The 20,817-nt window shown below is 48.4% G+C and overlaps 1 protein-coding gene across 3 annotated transcripts in view; it reads left to right on the top strand.

Annotated features, from left to right (window-relative positions):
* Positions 1-11,478, top strand: part of ATXN10 (ataxin 10) — a 170,235-nt gene extending 158,757 nt beyond the window's left edge. For all 3 annotated transcript variants that reach the window (XM_058741012.1, XM_058741011.1, XM_058741010.1), the window contains 2 exons: positions 9,527-9,714; positions 10,195-11,478. In XM_058741012.1, coding sequence (XP_058596995.1) covers positions 9,527-9,714; positions 10,195-10,197 — 191 coding nt within the window. In that variant the 3' untranslated portion in view covers positions 10,198-11,478. The remainder of the gene's footprint in view (positions 1-9,526; positions 9,715-10,194) is intronic.
* Positions 11,479-20,817: the final 9,339 nt, after the last annotated feature.

Raw genomic sequence — 20,817 nt, 5'->3', positions numbered from 1 at the left:
CGTGAGCCCCGGCGTCTTGTGTCGTCATCCGTAAAAGGAGGGTGGCCGTACCTGCTGCAGAGTGCATCCTGAGGACTGAATGCTTCCTCTGGGTCCCGGAACAGCCCCGACGTGTCCTGGGCGTGTCACAGCCGCTGCCGACACGTTTGCTGCGCTTGCTCTTACTGTTTCGTGCAGATGCGCTGACGGTCTTGGTTCCATGAGAGGCGCTGGAATCGGTTCCTCTCGCAAAGCCTTGCTTACCGCGGAGTCCCTGCGGAGAAGGTCACTGCTGCTCACCCGATTCCTTCATCCCAGAGGGCACACGGTACTTTACGGACGTTCTCTTGCCTGGCAGACGGGGCCTGGAGCCTCCGGGGCGGGGGGGGTGGGGGGGGGGTCTCTGCTGTGCGACCACGGGCTTCTGCTCATGATTGCTCCGTCCTCGGGGGCCGGGCCGTCCCAGGTGGCTCCGCGCGGTCTCCGGCCGCGGCCCCGAGCGGGGATCGCGGCACCAGGGCGGCACGGTGTCTTTAGGAGTTTGTCGTGTCCAGAGCGCATCTCCCCGACGAACGCTCCCCTGCAGCGCGAGGGCTGACTTCGTGTGGGGCTGGGCCCCCGCGCGCGTGTGTTCAGTAACCTCTCAGTCACGGCCCACCTGCCCCGGAAGAGCTTCGAAGTAGGTAGAAGACGGGCAGGGGGCATTCGTCCCGCGGACGCCGAAAGCGTCTCTCCTTCCGCGCGCCAGCAGCTGCGGGGACGAAGCCGGCGGTCCCGGCACGCAGGTGATCACCCGCTCTGTGGGCGGGGTCCGGTTCACCCCGTGACCGCAGCCTGAGAAGGGGCGCGGGAGGGGGCCCCGGGGAGGGGGGGCGCGCAGCTTGATGGGCCCTGGGGGTTCTTCCCGCGCCGCTGACCGAGCGCGTGCTGCGTGCCCGCCCCGTGCCAGGCGCCGCTGAGACGGGACACGCAGGGGCTCGCCGGCGTCTCGGGGGTGACACTGGAGTGCGGCCCCAGACGCACATGGAGCCGCTTCATGGCCCCAGAAGCCTTTGGTGCGGTCTCGGTTAGAGGCGGTGGTGGCCGTTTGTGATCCCGAGCCCTGTCGTGGGATGTGGACGCCACGCTCTGACCGCCCCGTGCCACGCTGCGCTTTCTTTTTTTTTTTTTTTTTTTTTTTTTTAATTTTTTTTTTTCAACGTTTTTTTATTTATTTTTGGGACAGAGAGAGACAGAGCATGAACGGGGGAGGGGCAGAGAGAGAGGGAGACACAGAATCGGAAACAGGCTCCAGGCTCCGAGCCGTCAGCCCAGAGCCATCAGCCCAGAGCCCGACGCGGGGCTCGAACTCACGGACCGCGAGATCGTGACCTGAGCTGAAGTCGGACGCCCAACCGACCGCGCCACCCAGGCGCCCCTCACACTGCGCTTTCAAGTGGTGAGTCAAGTGACTCCAGACTGTGTCACGTACGAAATTGGTCGCAGTGCCCTCGGACCCTTTACCTCCAAAACCCCGCGGCTGTGAGCTACCCACGCAGCCCTCACTCAGCCGCAGGAGCTTCTGGCGTGGGGAGCGGGTGTGGTGACAGAGGGCAGGGGCCTCCTCCTCCCGTCACTCGGCCGGTGTCACTTTGCTCATCTTGGAGGCTTGGGCTTTATACGTGTGGGATTTGTCGAGGACCAAGCGCTCCTAACCCGGCTGGTGTGGAGGGGGTGGGGGGCAAGAGACAGACCGCGTCTGCACGTGTGTGACGGTGCTGGGGACGCGGAGCCACCTGAGGTGGGGAGAGCGGCGCAGAGGCCCGTGAGGTGCTGAGTGTCGGGTCCCCCCTGTAGAGGCTCCACTTGCGGAAAGTAAATCGTGCCTACCAAGGACAGAGAATGCACCCTTTGTTCCAGAATCACCTAGAAGGTGCTGATTGGGGTTCAGCCCAGGAATAAAGTGTCTGACACAGCTCTGTCAGAATTGGGCAGTTTGTGTTCTTGGGCCTTGTGGCTCTTCCTGTGACGTCCTAGTCCCCTGGGGATTCAGAGGCCAGGAAACGGCCCCTGCCTGCAGAGGGGGTGGTTCCGGGATGACTCCTTCCTGCCCCTTCTTGGAGCTCGTGCTAAACACAAGTATTCTTTCATATTCTCCAGACTGTGGCCTGTAATCCACCAATCTGGCAGCTGTCCCCCCGCCCCCACCAGCCGGGTCAGTCTTCCCGTTACCACGCTCAGGATTCACAATTAGCCAGTAATTGGTAAATGAGCGAGGACGCATGCGTTCATTTGTCGGTGCCTCTGGGACACAACACGCGGCAGAGCCTCGAACGGCTCGGATCCGCACGGCGCTGGAGCGCCTGAACCACAGATGTTCCCTCCTATTAAAATGCAGAAGTGCAGAGGGAAATCAGATAGATACCAGATAGGCCGACGATTTGGAGAAGGAGGAGGGAGCCAGATGGGCGGTTTGTGGCGGTTATTGGGCACACTCTGGCTTCCAGCGCCAGGAGGGGAGACCCCGGATGGAATCCGCACCGCAGAAACTTCTGCTTTAATTTCCTGACGGAGAAGAGCATGGGGTTAGCCGGATGACATAATGAGAGTTAAGAGCAGAAGGTAATTATGGTAGAGGAAGGCAGAAGGAAAGGGAAGTATGTTGGCCCTTGGAGGTCGAGTCAATTCGTGCAGGAAAAGCACGTGCTGCCCCGGGAAGGGAAGGAACGGTGGCCGTGTTTTCCAGGTGTGTCCTGACCGCCGGCCCTCGTCTGTCCGCAGCTGGGTGCCCCTCACCCTCCAGAAACCCCTGAATCGTGAGCTCTTCCTCCTTCACCACCTCCACTCGGACGTCCTCTGTGGTTTGGACAAGGTCCTCGTCCTCCGGCAGAGGCCTCGGGGGAGCCCAGGGATCCCGGGGCAGCAGTTTGAGAGACGCCACTTTTTTCCCCTCAGAAAGTCAGTACGTGAAGAGCAGGGCTGAGGTTGGTGAGGACCTGGGAAGCGGGGCCCCCCAGTGCACCCCCCCGACACGGGCAGGTTCTCTGACTCGTGTGGCTAGGAGGAAGGCGGAAGTAAGTCATTGCCGCGGGAAGAGAAGCCGCCCTTTCGATGCCTGCTCGTCCTTTGCCTGACAGAATAGGCATATTTAGAAGTATTTTGTCTTTTAGCAAGGGAAAGCGTTTTCAGAAGCATTTTTTTTTTTTATTTTTTTTTTTTTTTAAATTTTTTTTTTTTTTTTTTTTTTTTTTTTTTTTTTTTTTATTTTTGGGACAGAGAGAGACAGAGCATGAACGGGGGAGGGGCAGAGAGAGAGGGAGACACAGAATCGGAAACAGGCTCCAGGCTCCGAGCCATCAGCCCAGAGCCTGACGCGGGGCTCGAACTCACGGACCGCGAGATCGTGACCTGGCTGAAGTCGGACGCTTAACCGACTGCGCCACCCAGGCGCCCCAGAAGCATTTTAAACTGAGCTACTTCTTTGCACTCTGAAAAATTCTTCAGTTTTACCACTTCTGTGAAGATACTAGTTTAGATACGGAAGTCGTTTGAAAGCATCCTGATCTTTAGCAGAACCGTAACTTCGTATTACGAAAACCTTAATTTATAACGTGGCAGGTAATTACACGGTTTTTGTGAAACCCGAAAACCTGATCAAGTAGGTTGCCTCATATCGAACATCCCATTCTCACACCAACTTTGTAAAAGGTTTTTATGCTCTGTGCCCTGCTAAATACTTGACTTTGTTAGGCAGTACGTAAATCCCATGCCATCAATGGGCTTGTTGTCTAAAAATAATTTTTCGAAATGTATCCCGAAAGCAAAAATTAAATGTAGATCCTATGTATATAGTACCTACATTTGTTATATACATATTGTATATGTTATGATGTTAAATATAGATGCATGCTGTGCATGTACAGGTTCATAACATATAAAATATCATAGATATTACGTAGATAGTATGTATACACACATTATCAAAATCTTTTAACATAAGCTAAATTGTTTTGATTTAGATGTGAGTTTTTCTTTTTTTTTACATTTATTTTTGAGAGAGAGAGAGACACACACCCCAAGAGTGTGAGAGGGGGAGGGGCAGAAAGATAGGGAGACACAGAATCCGAAGCGGGCTCCAGGCTCTGAGCTGTCAGCACAGAGCCCGACACGGGGCTCGAACCCACGAACCGTGAGATCATGACCTGAGCTGAAGTCAGCCGCTTAACTGACTGAGCCACCCAGGCGCCCTACTAATGTAAGTCTCTCAATGCCAGGACTTTAAAAAGCTCATTTATTCACTCAACAAATATTTATTGGTGCCTTCCGTGTTCTAGGCCAGAGGTAGGCAAACCTTTTCTGTAAAGGTTTAAATTTAGTAAATATTTTTGGCTTTGCCAGCCAGACGGTCTCTACCACACCTCCACAGCTCAGCCGTTGGAACATGAAAGCAGCCATAGTCAGTAGGTCAGTGAATGGGCATGAATAAAGTGCCAGTAAAACTTCATTGGTTATGGGTACTGAAATTTGAGCTTCAAATAATTTCCATGTGTCACCAGTTAGTAGTAGCTTTTGATTTTTCTCCCCCAATGATTTAAAAATATAAAAACTATTGTCAACTTGCATCCGTACAAAAACACAGGCCCTAATTTGCTGACCACTGTTCTCAGCATCCTTCCAGCCACAGAGCTGGAGCGGTGACCAGAACGGAGCCCCTGTCCTCCCGGGCCCTGCGTTTGGGTACACAGGTGTCTGATTCTGAGAACTGAACGGGTGTTGCCCTTCTTAGATGGAACCTTTCTCATCGGACACTTCCAACTGCGGTGTTTTAATTCTCTGACTTTAAAGTGAATTTGGCACGTCAGTCTGCTGGTTCGTCACATCCGTGTTGGGAGATTTTCTAGATCGCACTGTCTCCAGGCCTACACTTTTGTGCCTCACTAACACCTCACCACCCGACTTGTCCAAGGCCGCAGGGTTCGGTGTTGAGCTGGGTCTTTCTGAAGCCCGGGGCTGCGGCTCTGGGCCCGAGAGGAGCCTCCTTCCCAAGCACGGCAGTTCTGGGGTGCTCATTGCCACTGTCCCCTTTGTGCCTGTGTCCAGACCCCAGAGTGCCCTGTTGAGGAGCCAGCCAGCCCTGTGGAGTCCTCACTCGAGTGCTGATTGCAAGGCTCTTTCAGGGCAGTTTTGTCGCGCACAGGCTCACGCCTTGTATTTGCAGTAGCTATGGAAACTTTAGAAGCTGTCTCTCTAAAGCCAGGCGCACAATAAAGCACTTCACGTGTTGGTTGGATTAGACTTTAGAAGATGTTTAATTTTCTCCCCCCCCCCCCCCCCCCCCCGCTCTTTCTGTCTGTCTGTCTCTTTAGAGAGGGAACAAGAGGGCAATGTGAATATTAACTGGGACTCCCTTTAATCTCCCTAGCGACCCTTCGGGCTGTCTAGGGCTGCGCAGGCTGCCCAGGGCTCCGGGCTTTCACAGCCGCTAATGAGGAGAGCCATGCATATTCATGAGCCAGGCTCGTGTGCGTGAGATGCCGCTTGTAAGGGCTTGTTTCGGTGTTTTCTCTTTTCAACTCAAATTTTGTGAAAGAAACGACCGCTAAATTTGGTTTTTTAATTATGATTAAGTCAGAGTCCCTAGACAGTAGTGCTAAAGCGTTCTCCCTGGAAATAGGGACAAAGGAGAGCATGTCTGTGTGGCATTTAACTTATAGATGGGACAACACAGACCCCGGGTGTGGGTGCTCACCGAGGGTGGAGAAGCAGAGCAGGCCTTTCCTGTTTGCTCAGGGCACCGCGTTCGAACTTCACAAAATCCTCCTTCAGGAGGAAATATGACTTCACATTGACGAGAATGGGAAACATACATTCATGTGAAAAGTCGGCGGGGGGCGGGGGGGGGGTTGCTGTTCGGTTATTTCCGATCTTCAAGGTGTGCAAAGGAGCGGACTCCAGCGTGTGGCCCTACCTCTCCCGACCCCCCACTCCGTCTACGCACATCTTCTTGCCTCCTGAACACCAGGTGCAGAAAAAGACAGACGTGCCTTTTCTGCTTTGGGCTTTACTGCTTCTTCTATTAGGTTGTCCGCTGCGTGGCTGTGCCGCGAATCTGTCCCTCGAGAAGTTCACAGCGGCTGCGTTGTGCTCCCGGAGTCGTGCTGGCCCAGCCGGGAGCAGCGCCCCTGCCCGGTCTGACCGCCGGAATCTTCACCCCTCTCCTTCTCCTCTGGGCTGCTCTTTTGCTACGTGCAGAGTGGGGGGCGCGCGGGTTTTTCGTTTCCCAGCGCTTCCAGGGTGAAGTGCCACTAAGCTGCCGTGGCGCCGCTTCCACAAGGCGCGTTGGTTGCCTCTGCCCACGTGGGAATCCTCCCGGTGTCTCTTGTCCCATACCCTGTATCGACACCACGCACGCAGCTTCCTCGCCTGGGTTGCCTTTGTAGTGGTTTTCTTTCATCTGATCTTTCCGCCGTGCAAAGCCCTGAGTCAGCAAACCACACCAGGAACCAGAAGGAAAAGCACAGCCTGTGTGGGTCACTGCTGTGCCACCGCGGCCCCACCCACGTGGCGAGTGGGAGCTAGCACTCCTTGTTCAGAGGTCCCACAGACATCTCCCGACACTGTGCTTGGAACAGAGGCGGATCACACTTGCCCCCGAGGAGTTCGCAGGGCGTCTGGGTGGACAGGTAGAAACAGACAGTCATGGCTTCCAAAGTCCGCAACTCACTTTGTGTCTGGAGCCAGACTGGAGGCATAGACGTGAATCTGGTGCGGCTCCTGCCCTCGAATGTCACAGTCAGGTGAGCGCAGTGCACCTGGAAGAGCTGTCGGAGACACGCAGTGGGCGCGCCTGACTCACGGCGCTCAGAGGCAGCCCGGGTCGCGAAGGGTGCCCGGCAAGAAGGGTGCGCAGCGACCCCGGGGGGGGGGGGGGGGGTCGTTTCCCCGTCACACGCACTTTGATCCCTGAAGCTCTGGACGATGGTTCTTTGCTGCAGAGACGCTCCGCCTTTCATCTGGCAGCATCCGGGCTGCATGGGATCCCTCCATTGCCGAGCCAGCGCCCCACCTCCCGCCCCCGTCTCTAGGAGCTCTCAGTGAGACTTCAGTTTTCCTGCGTTCAGTTCTGTTGCAGTGAATTAACTAACAGGAAGCCTTCGAAAGAAGTACTCCACTCCCGTCACTTAGCGCTCAGGACGTACACACACGAACCAAAATTCTTCAAGCGTCTGTATTTATTTTCCTGCCTGAATTTACCCTTCTGTTGCTTGCTCCTTCAATCTGATCTCTTGATCACTGCCCGCCCCCCCCCCCCCCCCGTTTGGTACAAAAAGTGAGGAGTTTGTAGAATGAGGTCATTCTGGATGAGAAAGTACTTGCAGCAGACAATTCATTGTTCAGAAATTCACTAACGCATCAGAAGTTTTGTCACCCAGGATTCTCATTTTTATTCTTCATACTGGCGCGGGGGGGGGGGGGGGGTGGGTTCGGTGATTGTGGAAAAGGGACGGAAATTCTAATTTAGGCCTTTATGCATCTGGATGTTTGTATGGACTCGATCTCCAGAAAGGAAATACAGCCCTGTAAAGGGCCTGGGCTTTGTCATCGAAGGATGCCCGATAAGTGGCAAAAGGGCATTCTCCCACCAAAGGGGGACAACTAATTCTAGGATCAGCATCAGCCGGGTGTCCACAATTCCTGTTCTGTGCCGTCTGGAACAGGTTAGTCATTTATACTCCCAAGTGGTTTTGATGATAAACCTCCAGAGGCGAGCAGACGTCTGCTCAGCCTCGGCACTGCCCGAGGCCGCCTCCGGGAGAGGTGGGCCGGTGTGGACTGTCTGTGAGCAGGGGAGCGCAGAGGCCATGAGGAACTCCGAGACCTTGTCAGGATTGCGAGCCAGCGTGGGTGTGTCAGAGGGACGGGGACGGAGCAACCCTTTAACCCCAAGAAGACACGTCCTGAACATAAAACTGCCACGTTTTCCATGCCTCGGTTTGTCTGACTTTGGTGGACAAGCCTATTTTTTACCATTTTGCTTTGAGCTTTTTTTTTTTTTTTTAATGTTTATTTTTGAGAGGGAGACAGAGCAGAGCACAAGCAGGGGAGGGGCAGAGAGAAAGAGAAGGAGACACAGAATCCGAAGCAGGCTCCAGGCTCTGAGCTGTCAGCACAGAGCCCAATGCGGGGCTCAAACCCCGGAACCGTGAGGTCATGACTTGAGCTGAAGTCGGACGTTTACCCGACCGAGCCACCCTGATGCCCCTACTTTAGCTTACCGAACTAGGGAAACCGTTTGATTCACTTTCTTTCCCAAACACTACAGGAAAGAGCCTTTATACATATTGAAGCCTTTCTCTGTGGCTTCCTGTGTCCAGTTGAGGGAGCTAGAAATGTCTGAGCACCGGCCTCACCACTATGCTGGGAGCTGGGACAGGGTCAGAAGTGTTGACCCTTCAGACTGGAGAGCCTGATACAATTTGGGGGCACAGATGCCCCCATTCTGACACCGGAAATGCCTGCACAGGAAACAACTGGCGATCGGGGAAAGGGTTTCTTTTTCTTGCCAGCTTCCATCCGATGGTGGGCAGGGAGGCCTTTCTTCATTGGAGAAAGCATCTGCCCCACCCCAGGTGTTTGATGTTCCCTCCGGAACCGCAGAAGGTGCCAGGCCCGCCGTATTCGACACGTCTGATGCATCCCTGGACCCAGCGCCGAATGCTGGTTGGTACCCGAGGCAACTTCTGTAGTTTTCTTGTAGAACAGCATGCAGCAGCAACCTAACGCTTCCCTGAGATTTTCACAGCTCTTGGTCACTAAGAGACCTCAGTAAATGCAGCGATTCTGTCGTCTTCATGGGCTCTCTACTGTCTGCTGTGGAGGCTGCTGTGCAGGACACGCAAAATTAGGGCCGGGGCCCAGCAAGGCCAAGGGGATGAGATGCTTTCTTGAGAGCACAAGTATTCAAACTAAATACAGCAAATCCTTCAAAGGCCTTCTGGCTTCATCTTGCAAATGCGGCGGAATGAGGGAAATTCCATGGTGACTCCTAGGGAACAATTCGTATTTATAACTGAGCTTGCTCTAAACAAGATGAGTCCTCTCGCCTGCCTCTAACTTGGCATCTTTGTGACTAATGCTGTAGTGTTCTTATTCTTTCCCTGGTGGCTCCATAACATTATCCAACGTGTGTGTGTGTGTGTGTGTGTGTGTGTGTGTGTGTGTGTGTGTGTGAGAGAGAGAGAGAGAGAGAGAGAGAGATCATAGACCTCAGACGTGGCTACTCCCAACTTTTGCTTCCTTGCTCGTTCATTCAACGGGTCTTCGTTAAGTAAGTACGTCTGTGTGCCCGTTGTTGGATATCACACACATGCACACGCACGTGGGACATACCTGTACGATTCCTGTGTCACGTCTGTTCGATCATTTCCCCCTCTGGGTGGTCATGACACATGGTCAGGAGGAACTCGTTCGCCAGTGCCGGGTTCGTCCCCCTCCTTTCCAGTAGTGCTCGTGTGCGACTCCTGAACCGGGAAAGTGTGTTGGTAGATTCCTTCACCCCCACTTCCAGTCCTGACCCAGTGGGTGGTGTATGCCATCCGAAACCTTACAGAAGACAACAGTCAGAACCAAGACTTGATCGCGAAGATGGAACAGCAGGGGCTGGCCGACGCCTCCCTGCTCAAAAAGATGGGTTTGGAAGTTGAAAAGAGGGGTGACAGGCTGATTCTGAAATCCACCAGTGGCACACCTCCGCTGGTGAGTATGCCGGGGGAGCAGCCGGTTTGTGCAAAGCAGCCCCCACCCCCTGTTCCCTTGCCCACGGGCAGAGCTTCTTCCCGAGAACCCGGATGGGAGCGTGTTGCCTTCTCAGATGGCCAAGAAAGCCCTCAGTTTAATCGCAAATAACATTTTGGTCAAGCTTTAAGCTGCCATTTTCTTAAAAATGAGAAGTTCCGACTCATCTGGGGAGAGACATACAAAAAGCACATCAAAATTTCTGTGCGGTCTAAAAGTTTCTGACAGCAATCGGGTTTTCCTGGCGAGGCAGCCGATGCAGGTAAGCCCCCTTCGTCTTGTGGAATGGGTTGTTTCAGGTCCCTCCCTCAGCTGTGTGCGTGCCTGTGTGTGTGCATGCGTGTGCGTGTGCGTGTGTGTGTGTGTGTGTGTTTTCCCTTGGGTGATTCTTATAAATAGATCCGTTATATCTGCAATTTTGTTTTCTTTTTTTTCTCTTAGTGAACGAACTCTCCATTGAAGCATCTGAATTTTGGGAATCTGTTTCCCGGACTTTCCATCTTCTGCAGCATATAACATTGCAAGTGTTTGAAGATTTGTTAAGTACAAATTCAGGCATCCATGAATCTTAGGTAATAGAGTTAGATGTGTATGAGCTCGAAAGTGAACGTAACTTGAGTATTTTGTGGTTTCTTTGCTTTAGAAACGTAACCGTTCGGTTTCCTTTGTCCCCATGGATACAGTGTGCATTTAAGTCATATATTGTACTTACTGTGGCGGCAGATAATAAATTCTTTTCCTGGAGGGCGTATCCCTTATTCGGCAAAGACTGGGGCATTTGCTCGGATTCCATTTGTTCCTTCAGATGGCGGGTCGGCCTGATTACTTTTCTTCTCTGCTCGTTGGGTTTTCTGAACTCTGGCAGGCAGTTGAAGTAGGTTTCTCCCTGTGATTAATTCTAGCAATCTCTTTTCACCCTTTCTGCCTTTCCAAAACATTGACAAGACTCATTTCCAGCTAATTAATTCGAGAGATGCTGAAGAATAGAGAAGCTCCCTCTTCATTTTAGGGACTGGGCTGTGCTGTCACTGAGCCCAGCCCTTTGGAACGTTGTGGGGACGATACAGGGAGTGAGTGGGGAGAACGTGAGGGCCATTAACTCTTCTCTTTCCAAATCCCCCGGGGAACTAGACCTCCAGACCCATTGTTCTCACAGGCGCATGCCTGCCTCTTACCCACTTTCATGCCTCCTCCGTGAAGGGCACTCTGTGCCTAGGACCACAGGATTAAAGGACGTCCACGTCTCATTCAGTTTCAAAGGCACTGTCTCCTAAAGCCACTCCACGTTTCAGCCACGGCTCCACTTTCTAGAGTTGCAAAAGTAGTTTTGGGGACCAGGAGTTAGCTTGACCTACATCTGTCTATTTCTGTCCTTTTCTCTCTATACACGTACTCCTGTTAGAGGTGGAGCTGGGTTAAACGAGCACTGAAATCTTTCAGGCCGCCCAGAGCCTTGATGTAACCAGCAGAGAGCTCCAGAGGGAGGTCACGTACGAATGCATAAAACGTTCTTGAACAGCCATGTTACTAAACTGTCTAGATTTTGCACAGTCCCTGTTGAATCTTCCAAAATAAAAACAACGAAGACCCAGCCAGAAGTTTTACAGAAATACCGATTGTTCTAGAATAAAGTGCTTCTAAGTTTTTTTGTAGCCATACGTAAATTGCTCTGTACAAACAGCTTAAGCATGTTCAGAATGAAATAAAAGTTGTCCCACGTGCTAATGTACTCTCGATTTCTGAAGAAACGTCAACTTCCAGAATTGTGGTAATCTGTAACGTTTTTTTCTCTCATTTATGACATTCCATCAGTAAAGAAGCCTTTTTTCAAAATTTAAAATGCACAAAGAAGTCATTCTTTTCTGGGACACAAAGAGTTAACATCCTGTTCTCAAATAGAGGCCCTCCAAAGGGGGAAAAAAAAAAAAACAGTGGGAGTCCCTTTTCCCTTTTAACAAGTTTGCAATAGACACTTCTTTTTCTTCTTCTCTCAATGGATGTATGCACACCAGTGGAATCAAACAAACATGCGGTATAAGCCATATAATAACAAACACAAATAAACAAAAGGGAGCCTTGTGTGGGAACACAGAAAGGGGTAATGGCTGTGTGTTTTCTAACTAGGAAATGTGGGGCTTGCATAGTGAAAACATGCTGACAGCTGCATTGTGGCTGCTTGGATGCCCTGGACGGTTAATCCTCCCGCACAGCCAACAGCTCCCCTGCCCTCTACCCAAGGGCTTGGTGATTCTGAGAGCCTCGTTTTACATGCTGCCGGGGATTAAATCACCACCTCAATCAGTCATTTAGAAGAAGAAGAAAGGAAGGCAGGCCAGCCTTACAACATTTGTAAAGGGACAGAATGGCCACAGCAAGTTTGGCGACCATGTTACTGCTTCCAAGAGCAAACCAGCAAAGCACTTGCATTTTTTCAGCCTGTTGCATTATAAAAGCTAGTAGGGGAAGGCTTTTCTGCTTGATACGGAGTCTAGGTATTTGCAGACGGGTTTTGTTCAACTCGTTCACAATGGATGTTGATATTTCAAAAATACAAATTTTTCACAATTTTAGTAATATAAGAATTTCTATTTTTCCACCTTAATACATCTTGTAGGTTTGCTTATGAGTTGTTTGGGAAACTTGTGTTGAGACGCATTTTTGTTCAGTAACCTGTGAATCTAGCCACAGAGCTTTGGAAACTGCTGAAAGATGCCCATGTTGCAAAGTAGGATAAAGAGAAATGATTGGGGTCATTTGGGCTGCCCGTGAGTAGATTTTAAATCAAAAATCAGCATTTTATGTGTGTGTGTCCTGTGCCCAGTATCTACCGAAGGCATCAATTTCCTGCTCTTTTCACCATACCTGGGACCTAAATGTTATTCAGATGTCATTACTGTCTTTCTATTTCCATCCCTGAACGAATGAACAAAGACGTTGTGATAGAAACGCCAGTCTCTGCAGGAGAAAGGCTTTACATGTTCCTCATCAGTAAGTTCTGCACGTAAAGGAACCAGTTTCTACATGAGAGTCATCAAAATTAAGACAGAACTGTAAAATGCAGAGAAGTTGACATTTAACCTAACATTTGAAATCTAATACAAAAGAATCCCAACGTTTAAAATCTAATACAAATCCAGTCCAGTCTGGGGGTGGGGGGAGGGGATGGGGGTGGGGACAGGAAAGGAGCACACTTTTTTTTTTTTTTTGGTGCTGTCCAAGGTCCTGATTGTTTCAGCCACAAAGGCCCATCTATGAAAAATCCTTGTTTTCCAAATTCACTTTTTCCCCCTTGAGTTATATGATATAATATGTTTTTCTCTTCCTTACAGATTTTTTCAATATACTTAATTTTGGTTTTTTTCAGTTAGATCTTATTTAGGTGATATTTCACAGTATAAATTTGATTTACCTTGTATAACATACATGAATTTTAACCGACTGAGCCACCCAGGCGCCCCCTAACATACATGAATTTTAAAGGTACGTTTTTCCTATAAATGTAGTGGTTATGGTATTAAGTCATTCATCAGACTTCCCTCATCACAACCAGAGACAGTTATGCCAGTGGAGATGACTTCTTGGAGGTTCCATTAATTGATCACTGTTTCAATTAAAACCTTAAGTTGGAAATACTAGGTTAAGTGCGTTTTGTTGTTGTTGTTGTTGTTGTTGTTTAAACAACACAATATACGTCCTCCATTTACACACAGCTGTGTCGTGCTTATTTTACATCAGTTGCGCGAGAGTTTGCGTGATGTTTTATAGCAACGGGTGTAATTGTTTCCGCCACCGTGTGAAGCGCAGTGGTTGAAAGGCACAGACTGAAGTGAGCACAAGGGTGGCAGGTCCCCCGCCTCTCTCCTGTGTGACTCTGGGCACACCCTGTAAGCTCCGTGCCTTCATTTCCTCACCACTCGTGGGGCTCATGACACCGCTGACCCACAGGAGTGTCCAAGGGTAGAAATTAATGAATGCACCGGGTGGTAAGCCTTCGTTACTGCCCGTTTCTCTTCTTACTGCCGTGACGTGCATCGACAGGCCCCTCACGCCCTCACCGTGAGCATATCTGGTGGACGCACAGAAACGGCACCGTTTCTCCTGCCCCTGTCTGCACAGTGCCGGATGCACAGTAGGTGCTCACAAAGGTATTTCATTTCTTCAGCAGATACTTGCACAATGCCTTCTGTGTACCAGGCAATGCTCTCGGCACTTTGAAAATATCAGTAATACAATCTTCCTAGCAGTGATACGGTATGTGCTAGTACTAATCCCATTTCGTGGATGAGGAAGTTGAGTTGCAGACAGCAAATGCTTAAATGATTAACTGCTGTAGTTAATTAGAGGAGAAGGAGTGAGGAAGAAAATACAGCTTCTTTCCCGGAAGCATGGGAAATAAAAGTAGCGGAACTGCCTGGATCGTGGCTCAGGACGTAGAGCAAGGGGCGCTCCATGGGAAGAACATGGGCTTTGCAGTTAGAAAAACCCTAGGTTAGATCTCAGCTCCACACACCGCCAGCTGTGTGGTCCTGAGCAAGTTGCTTAACCGCTCAGAGCCTAAGTTTCCTCAACTGGTGTGCCCGGCAGGCCCTGGGGCCACAGCAGTCACGAAGGCAGACGTGGTCCATGCGCTTGTGGAGCTTATGTTCTGATGAGAATGGCAGGAAATTGGCAGGTAAACAGATCGATGAAACAAGAGCAAGGGCGGCACAGACTGCAGCGAGTGCTGTGAAGAAAACGGCGATACAGATGGTGAATGGGGTGTCCTTTCTGAGACGGCCCCTTCACAAGACCGCGACAAGCCACCGAGGCCCCGAGATGGCAAGCTTCACGTGGGCAGCGGCCAGGCGGGTGGCTAATGGGGCCAGTGCCTGGTGACCAGAGAGCAGCGGCATGAGGGCGACTGGGTCAGAGGGGTAAGCAGGAGTCCGACCGCACAAGGCCTCCGAAGCCATGGGGGGATGTGAGTCTTGCGTGAAGTACATTGGAAAGTGGCATTCGGCAGAGGAATGGGAAGACCCACTTCACGTGTTTCAGTGACCGCTCTTGCTGCCACGTGGAAAATGAATTGCGGTGGAAAACAGAAGCTGAGACATAATTCCTGGGGCTACTGACGATGGCGACTTAGACACGTGCGGGCCAGTGGCCGTGGAGAGACGGGCTTGCGTTTGGTCTGTGCGTTGGAAATGGAATTCACAGGGTCTGTGGGTGGATTGTTGAGGATGGACTAAACGAAGGAAGCAAGAATCACTCTTTAAAGCTTTGTTGAGCAGCTGGGTAGATGATCGTACGTTCACCGAAGTGGGAAAGTGTGATGTGGAGAATAGTTCTGATGTGGGTTTTGTTTGGAGCAGAGAGAAGCGAGATTCTCTTTGGGGCAAGCTAAGTTTGAGATGCTTTTGAGACCTCCCAATGGAGAGGACTTTAAAAAAGTAATTGAGTATACAAGACTAGAGCTCAGAAGGCAGGTCAGTGCTGGAAATCCATGTTTGGAGCCATGTAAACATATTTGAGGCCATGGAGGTAAATGAGATTGTCTGGGGGCAGGAGCGTGGATAGAGAAGAGGGCCTACTGTAACAAAATGTAGCCCACATTTTCAGCCTCCATGTAAGCCAACACTTAACATGATAGCTTAAGATATTTCCGTATGTTAAAAAGCCCTCATGAAAAGAATTGCAGTGGCTGTATCATCAGAATGTTCCATAGTGGACTTAACCACTGTCTTATTATTAGAACATTTTGTATTCTTTTTCTCATCACTATAAATGCTGTTGTGAACATCTTGGTGCATAGAGCTTTATTTGCGTTTTAGGGTGCATACGATGGGATGTCTCAGAAGGAAGGTAAGGGGCTAAAGAACATTTTCTTGGAGAATTATTTATGTCAGGAAAGAGGGCACTTCCAAATCCATGGTGGTTCTGACCAGCCTTCCTGAAGACAACTAAAAAATAGGCCAAAATATGTTTAAACCACTATTCAAAGGTGCCAGGCAGCTAACCAGATACAGTGAAAAATTACGGGGCCGGGATCCAGGAATAGACAGCGGCTGGGAGATTAGTCTGGTGTTTGGGCCACTTTTTCCTCTGTAGATATTTGTCATTTCAGAGGGGGAAGCAGAGAGGCCGAGTGGCTTACGGTGCTTATCACAGCCTTGAGGAGCCCAGGCCGTGGGGACTATTGCCTGGTAGACCTCTCTTTCTTTAGATGGGACCCCAAAGGGCTACATCGGAAGAGTGGTTGAGAGACTGCACTCAGTTTCAAATATATTCAGCTCCAGAAACTGAATCCGAGAGACCTGGTATGCTGTGCCATCAGACATCCTGGATTAATTACTGCCATCCCAGGTGAATCCTCTCTGGGAAAAGACCACCATAAGTCTCAAGTTATTTGTATAATTTTCCGTGTATGTTCTCTAGCACTCAATCAAAAATAACATGAGGTGACAAGACAACATGATATGATTAGGAGAAACCATTAGTAACTAATAGAAATGAGAAATTAGGAAAAACCATTAGTAACTAATAGAAATGAACACAGAAGGGCTCCAGATAACAGAGTCCTCAAACAGAAAATTAAAACAACCTTGTTCATTATGTTCAAAGAGACAAAAGAGACCATTGAGGATTGACTTTGAACATATCAGCAAAGGCAGGACACACTATGAAAAGAAATCAAATGAAAATTCATGAACTGAAAAAAATAAACCAAAACTAAGAAATCAGTAGTTGATTTTAACCACGAAAGATAGAAATTGCAAATGGAAGACCAACCAATCAGAAATACCCAAAATGAACCATCAAGAGACAAAATGATGGGAAATACAGAAGATGGGGTAAGAGACATACGGGACAGTAAAAAGGTCTAATGTCCCTATTTACAGCCCAAGAAGAAAGAGAATGAGCGTTTTAGTTTCGGGTAAGACATTTGAAACTCAGAACTAAACCTTAGGCTTGAAACACCACCAAGAAGGCAGGAGCAAGAGAAAATTAACATGAACACCATCTCACTTAGGTGATTCTTTCCTTCAGTCAACTAAGCGGTGATTGTATCTGCCTCCCTCCCTGCCTGCCTGTCCCTTCTCCTCCCCCTCTCTCTCTGCAGCTGCCACCATCTACTCCCAGCCCGTGTCTACTGACCACCACCACGTGGGGGTGTTCTTGCCCCAGTCTGCAGATTGGTGTCATCATATGGCCAGCATGCAGTGGTCTATTCTGTCTCAGTGAGTGATAAAATAAGTAGACAAAAACAACCCATAAGAATATTGTTTTGATCAATGCAATTAGGGCTGACCCTCTTGGATGTCTACGGAACATCGCACCCAACAACTGCAGAATACACACACTTTTAAAGTGTATGTGGGCCCACTTACCGTATTTGTCATTTTGCTGTGCATTAGATCTCAACAAATTTCAAAGGATTAAAATCATACATAGTATGTTCTGACCCTAAAACAGTTAAGCTACCTATCAAATAACTAGAAAATGCCCACAACTTTAGGAATTAACCTATTTCTCAAATACCTAAAAGTTAAAACCAAGAGATGAAAATTAGAAAATATTTTTAAGTGAACATTAATGAAAATCATACAAAGTTTGTGGAGTGCAGTTAAAGCTCTTCTTAGAGGTTTATTACCTTAAGTGCACATGTGAGAAAACGCATCAGAAAATGAGTCACGTAAACATCCTTAAGTAGTATGAACATAACTTAAACCCACAGTTGACGGGGGGGAAAAAAAGTAATATGAGAGCAGAACATAATTAAACAGGAAATAACGGCAGTAATTTAAAAAATAAATAAATAAACATACAAAAAAGATAAAGCCAAAAATTGATTCTTAAAAAAATGCATTGGGGTGCCTGGGTGGCTCAGTCGGTTAAGCGTCTGACTTCGGCTCAGGTCATGATCTCGTGGTTCATGAGTTCGAGCCCCGCGTTGGGTTCTGTGCTGACAGCTCGGAGCCTGGAGCCTGGTACCTGCTTCGGGTTCTCTGTGTCTCTCTCTGCCCCTCCCCCACTCGCACTCTGTCTCTCAAAAATGAACATTTAAAAATTTTTTTTCAAAATGAATTAAACTGATAAAGCTGTGTCAATGAAGAAGAAAGAGCACCGAGAAAAATATTATCACTACAGATATTCTGGACATTAAAAGTCCCTAAAAGAATATTGTGAATATTTGATGCTAATAAATCTGAACTTACATATGACACGGACAAATCGGTTTTGTAAAAAAGCTAAATAAAATGAAATAAAAATATAATTTTTTTTAATGTTTATTTTGTGAAAGAGTGAGCATGCATGAGCCACGGGAGGGTCAGAGAGAGGGGGGAGAGAGAATCCCAAGCAGGCTCCACACTCAGCGTGGGGCTGGATCTCACCATGAGATCATGACCTGACCTGAGCCAAAATCAAGAGTCGGACGTTTAACCGACTGAGCCAACCAGGTGCCCCAAATTAAAATTTATTTTATAAAAGTATAATATTTTAAATGTTTAATCTTTAAAACTTCCACAGAGGAAACTCACACTTAGATAGTTTCAGCAACAAATTCTACCAACATTTTAGGAAGAAATACCACCAATCACACACAGACTTCTCCAGAAGAAGAGGGAACACGCAACAGTTCACTCTGTGAGGGCAGCACAACCTTGGTTATCAACACCTGCAAAGTTTATTAGAAGAAAGGAAAAGTGAAGTCCAATCCTCTGCATGAACACGGATCCAGAGAGCCTACCCACATTAATAACTATTTTAGGAATGAAAGATCGGTATGACATTTTTTTAATGTCAATAAACATCACTGCATTGATTAAAATCATGATCAATTCATGCAGAAAAAGTAAGTTACATTCAAAATTCAACATCTAATCACGATATTAGTAAAAACAGCAAATTGGGAATAGGAAGGAAATTCCTTATAGTGATAAAGAATATCTACAAAAACTCCTACAGCAAATAGAGAACATTATGAAGAAATGTTGAAACTTTTCCTTTTGACACTGAAGAATAAGGTAAGGTTAATCCAATTCATCACTTATTTTCGCCCGTATATTGGAAAGGTGAAATAGCCAATGAGATACATCAAAAAAGAGAGAGAGAGAGAGAGAGAGAGAGAGAGAGAAGGGGAGTAACTGGGAAAGAAGACCTCAAGCAGACAACAGGATAGTTCATGTAGCTAGTGAAGAAAAGATCTATGCATAAAATGTTAGAATGAGTGAATATAGCAAGGTTGCTGAACACAAAGTAAATATACAAAGGTTCATTGAATTTCTGTATACCAGCAACAAAGATTTAGAAAATAAAATATTTAAGTAAATTGTAAAATGTACGAGGAAATGCAAAAAGCCAAGAATAGCCAGGACACTCTGAAAGAACAAGATGAATATCAAAACTGAAAAGCAAGATTAGTTAAAATAGGATTGCATTGGCACTTGGTAAATAGAATGAAGAAGCAGAATAGAGTCCAAAAAACAGATTCTCATCTGTGGACATTTGATACCTTTTTTTGTCAAATGGCATTGCAGAGAATGGGGAGAGGGTGATCTCAACAAATCCTGCACAGGCCACTGAATAACTGTAGAGGGTTAAGGAAGCTTACCTCTTGCCTTGTACCATATAAAAATATCAATTCCCAGGGCGCTTGGGTGGCTCAGTCAGTTAAGCATCTGACTTCAGCTCAGGTCACAGTCTCATGGTTCTTGAGTTTGGGCCCCGCATCGGACTCTGTGCTGACAGCCCGGAGCCTGGAGCCTGCTTCGGATTCTGTGTCTCCTCTCTCTAACCCTCCCCCACTCACACTCTGTCTCTCTCTCAAAACTAAATAATAAATATTAACAACTTTTTTTAAAACAAAATGCGAAAACTTCTAGAAAATAGAGTCTCACAACAGATGGGGTAAGATTTCTTAACTACATTGCATACATAAGCTGTTAAAAATGGACTTTTTAAAAAATTAAGTCACAATTGGTGAAAAGGCAACAGAAGACACTTGAAACATACAAGTGACAAAGGGCTCACATCGCAAATAGATTGAGAACTACGTAGCAATTAAAAAGTTGTCAAAAATGGTCACAAGACTTGAACAAGCGCTGCACAGAAGATCCCCATCTCACCAGTAGACACATGCCAAGGTATGTAACCTCACTAGTGATCAAGGAAATGCAAATTGAAACCACAATGAAATACCGCCACTACCCACCGGAAGAGCTAAAAATAGGACCAGCAATGCCACGTGTTTGTTGGTGAGGATGTGGAGCAGGCAAACACTGCTGGTGGACGTGTAAATTGGCACAACCCTATAACCACGTTGGGAAACAATTTGGCATTTTCTGCTAAACTTGAAGATGGGCAAGCATATCACGTGACCCGGCATTTCCGCTACAAGGTTCACACCAAACAGAAGTATATGGATAGGTGAACCCAAAGACAGATGAGCTGTAAATAATCCAGAGCAGCGTTAAGTTTGTGATCGCCGGGAAATGGAAGCAACCCGAGCCATCAACAGTGCCATGGCTGAGTAAGTTGTGATACGTTCACGGCGTGTAGGGCCATATGGCAGTGAGCTGCAGCCACGCTCAACAGGGAGGAGGTTCACAACGTCGCGTGAAAGAAGCTACAGGCAAATGATGGCTGCAGGACTATTTCTGTGAAGTTCACGAGCAGATTAAACCACAGAAGTGAGGACGGTGGTTCTCTTCGGGGAGGAGGTTGCCGGTGGTCACGGGGGTATGTTCAGTTTGCGATAATGCCTCGAACTGGACGCGTACGTTTTGTGTCTTTTTCTGTATGTGTTTTCCAGTTCACACTTAACCAAGATCCTCACCGGGGTGCAGGGTGAGCCGCTATCCAAAAAGAACCCAAGATACCGTGGCCCAACAAGAGTGAGGCTTTACTTCTGTTCACATAGTAGCCTCTGGTCTGTTCGGAGAGGTAGACCAGGAAGCCGGGCTGGGCACCGGGTGCCCTCAGGTTTGGCAGGAGTTTGGCTCCTTGCTGTCTTGCTGCTTTGCCATCTCCAGTGTTGACCCTTGTGCACAGTTGAAGTCGGTGGCCTATCGTGCCTGTGTTCCT

The sequence above is a fragment of the Neofelis nebulosa genome, chromosome 8, assembly GCF_028018385.1.
Source record: "Neofelis nebulosa isolate mNeoNeb1 chromosome 8, mNeoNeb1.pri, whole genome shotgun sequence".
NCBI classification, from domain to species: domain Eukaryota; kingdom Metazoa; phylum Chordata; class Mammalia; order Carnivora; family Felidae; genus Neofelis; species Neofelis nebulosa.
The sequence above is the reverse complement of the archived record's forward strand: the minus strand, read 5'-3'. Positions and strand labels throughout refer to the sequence as shown.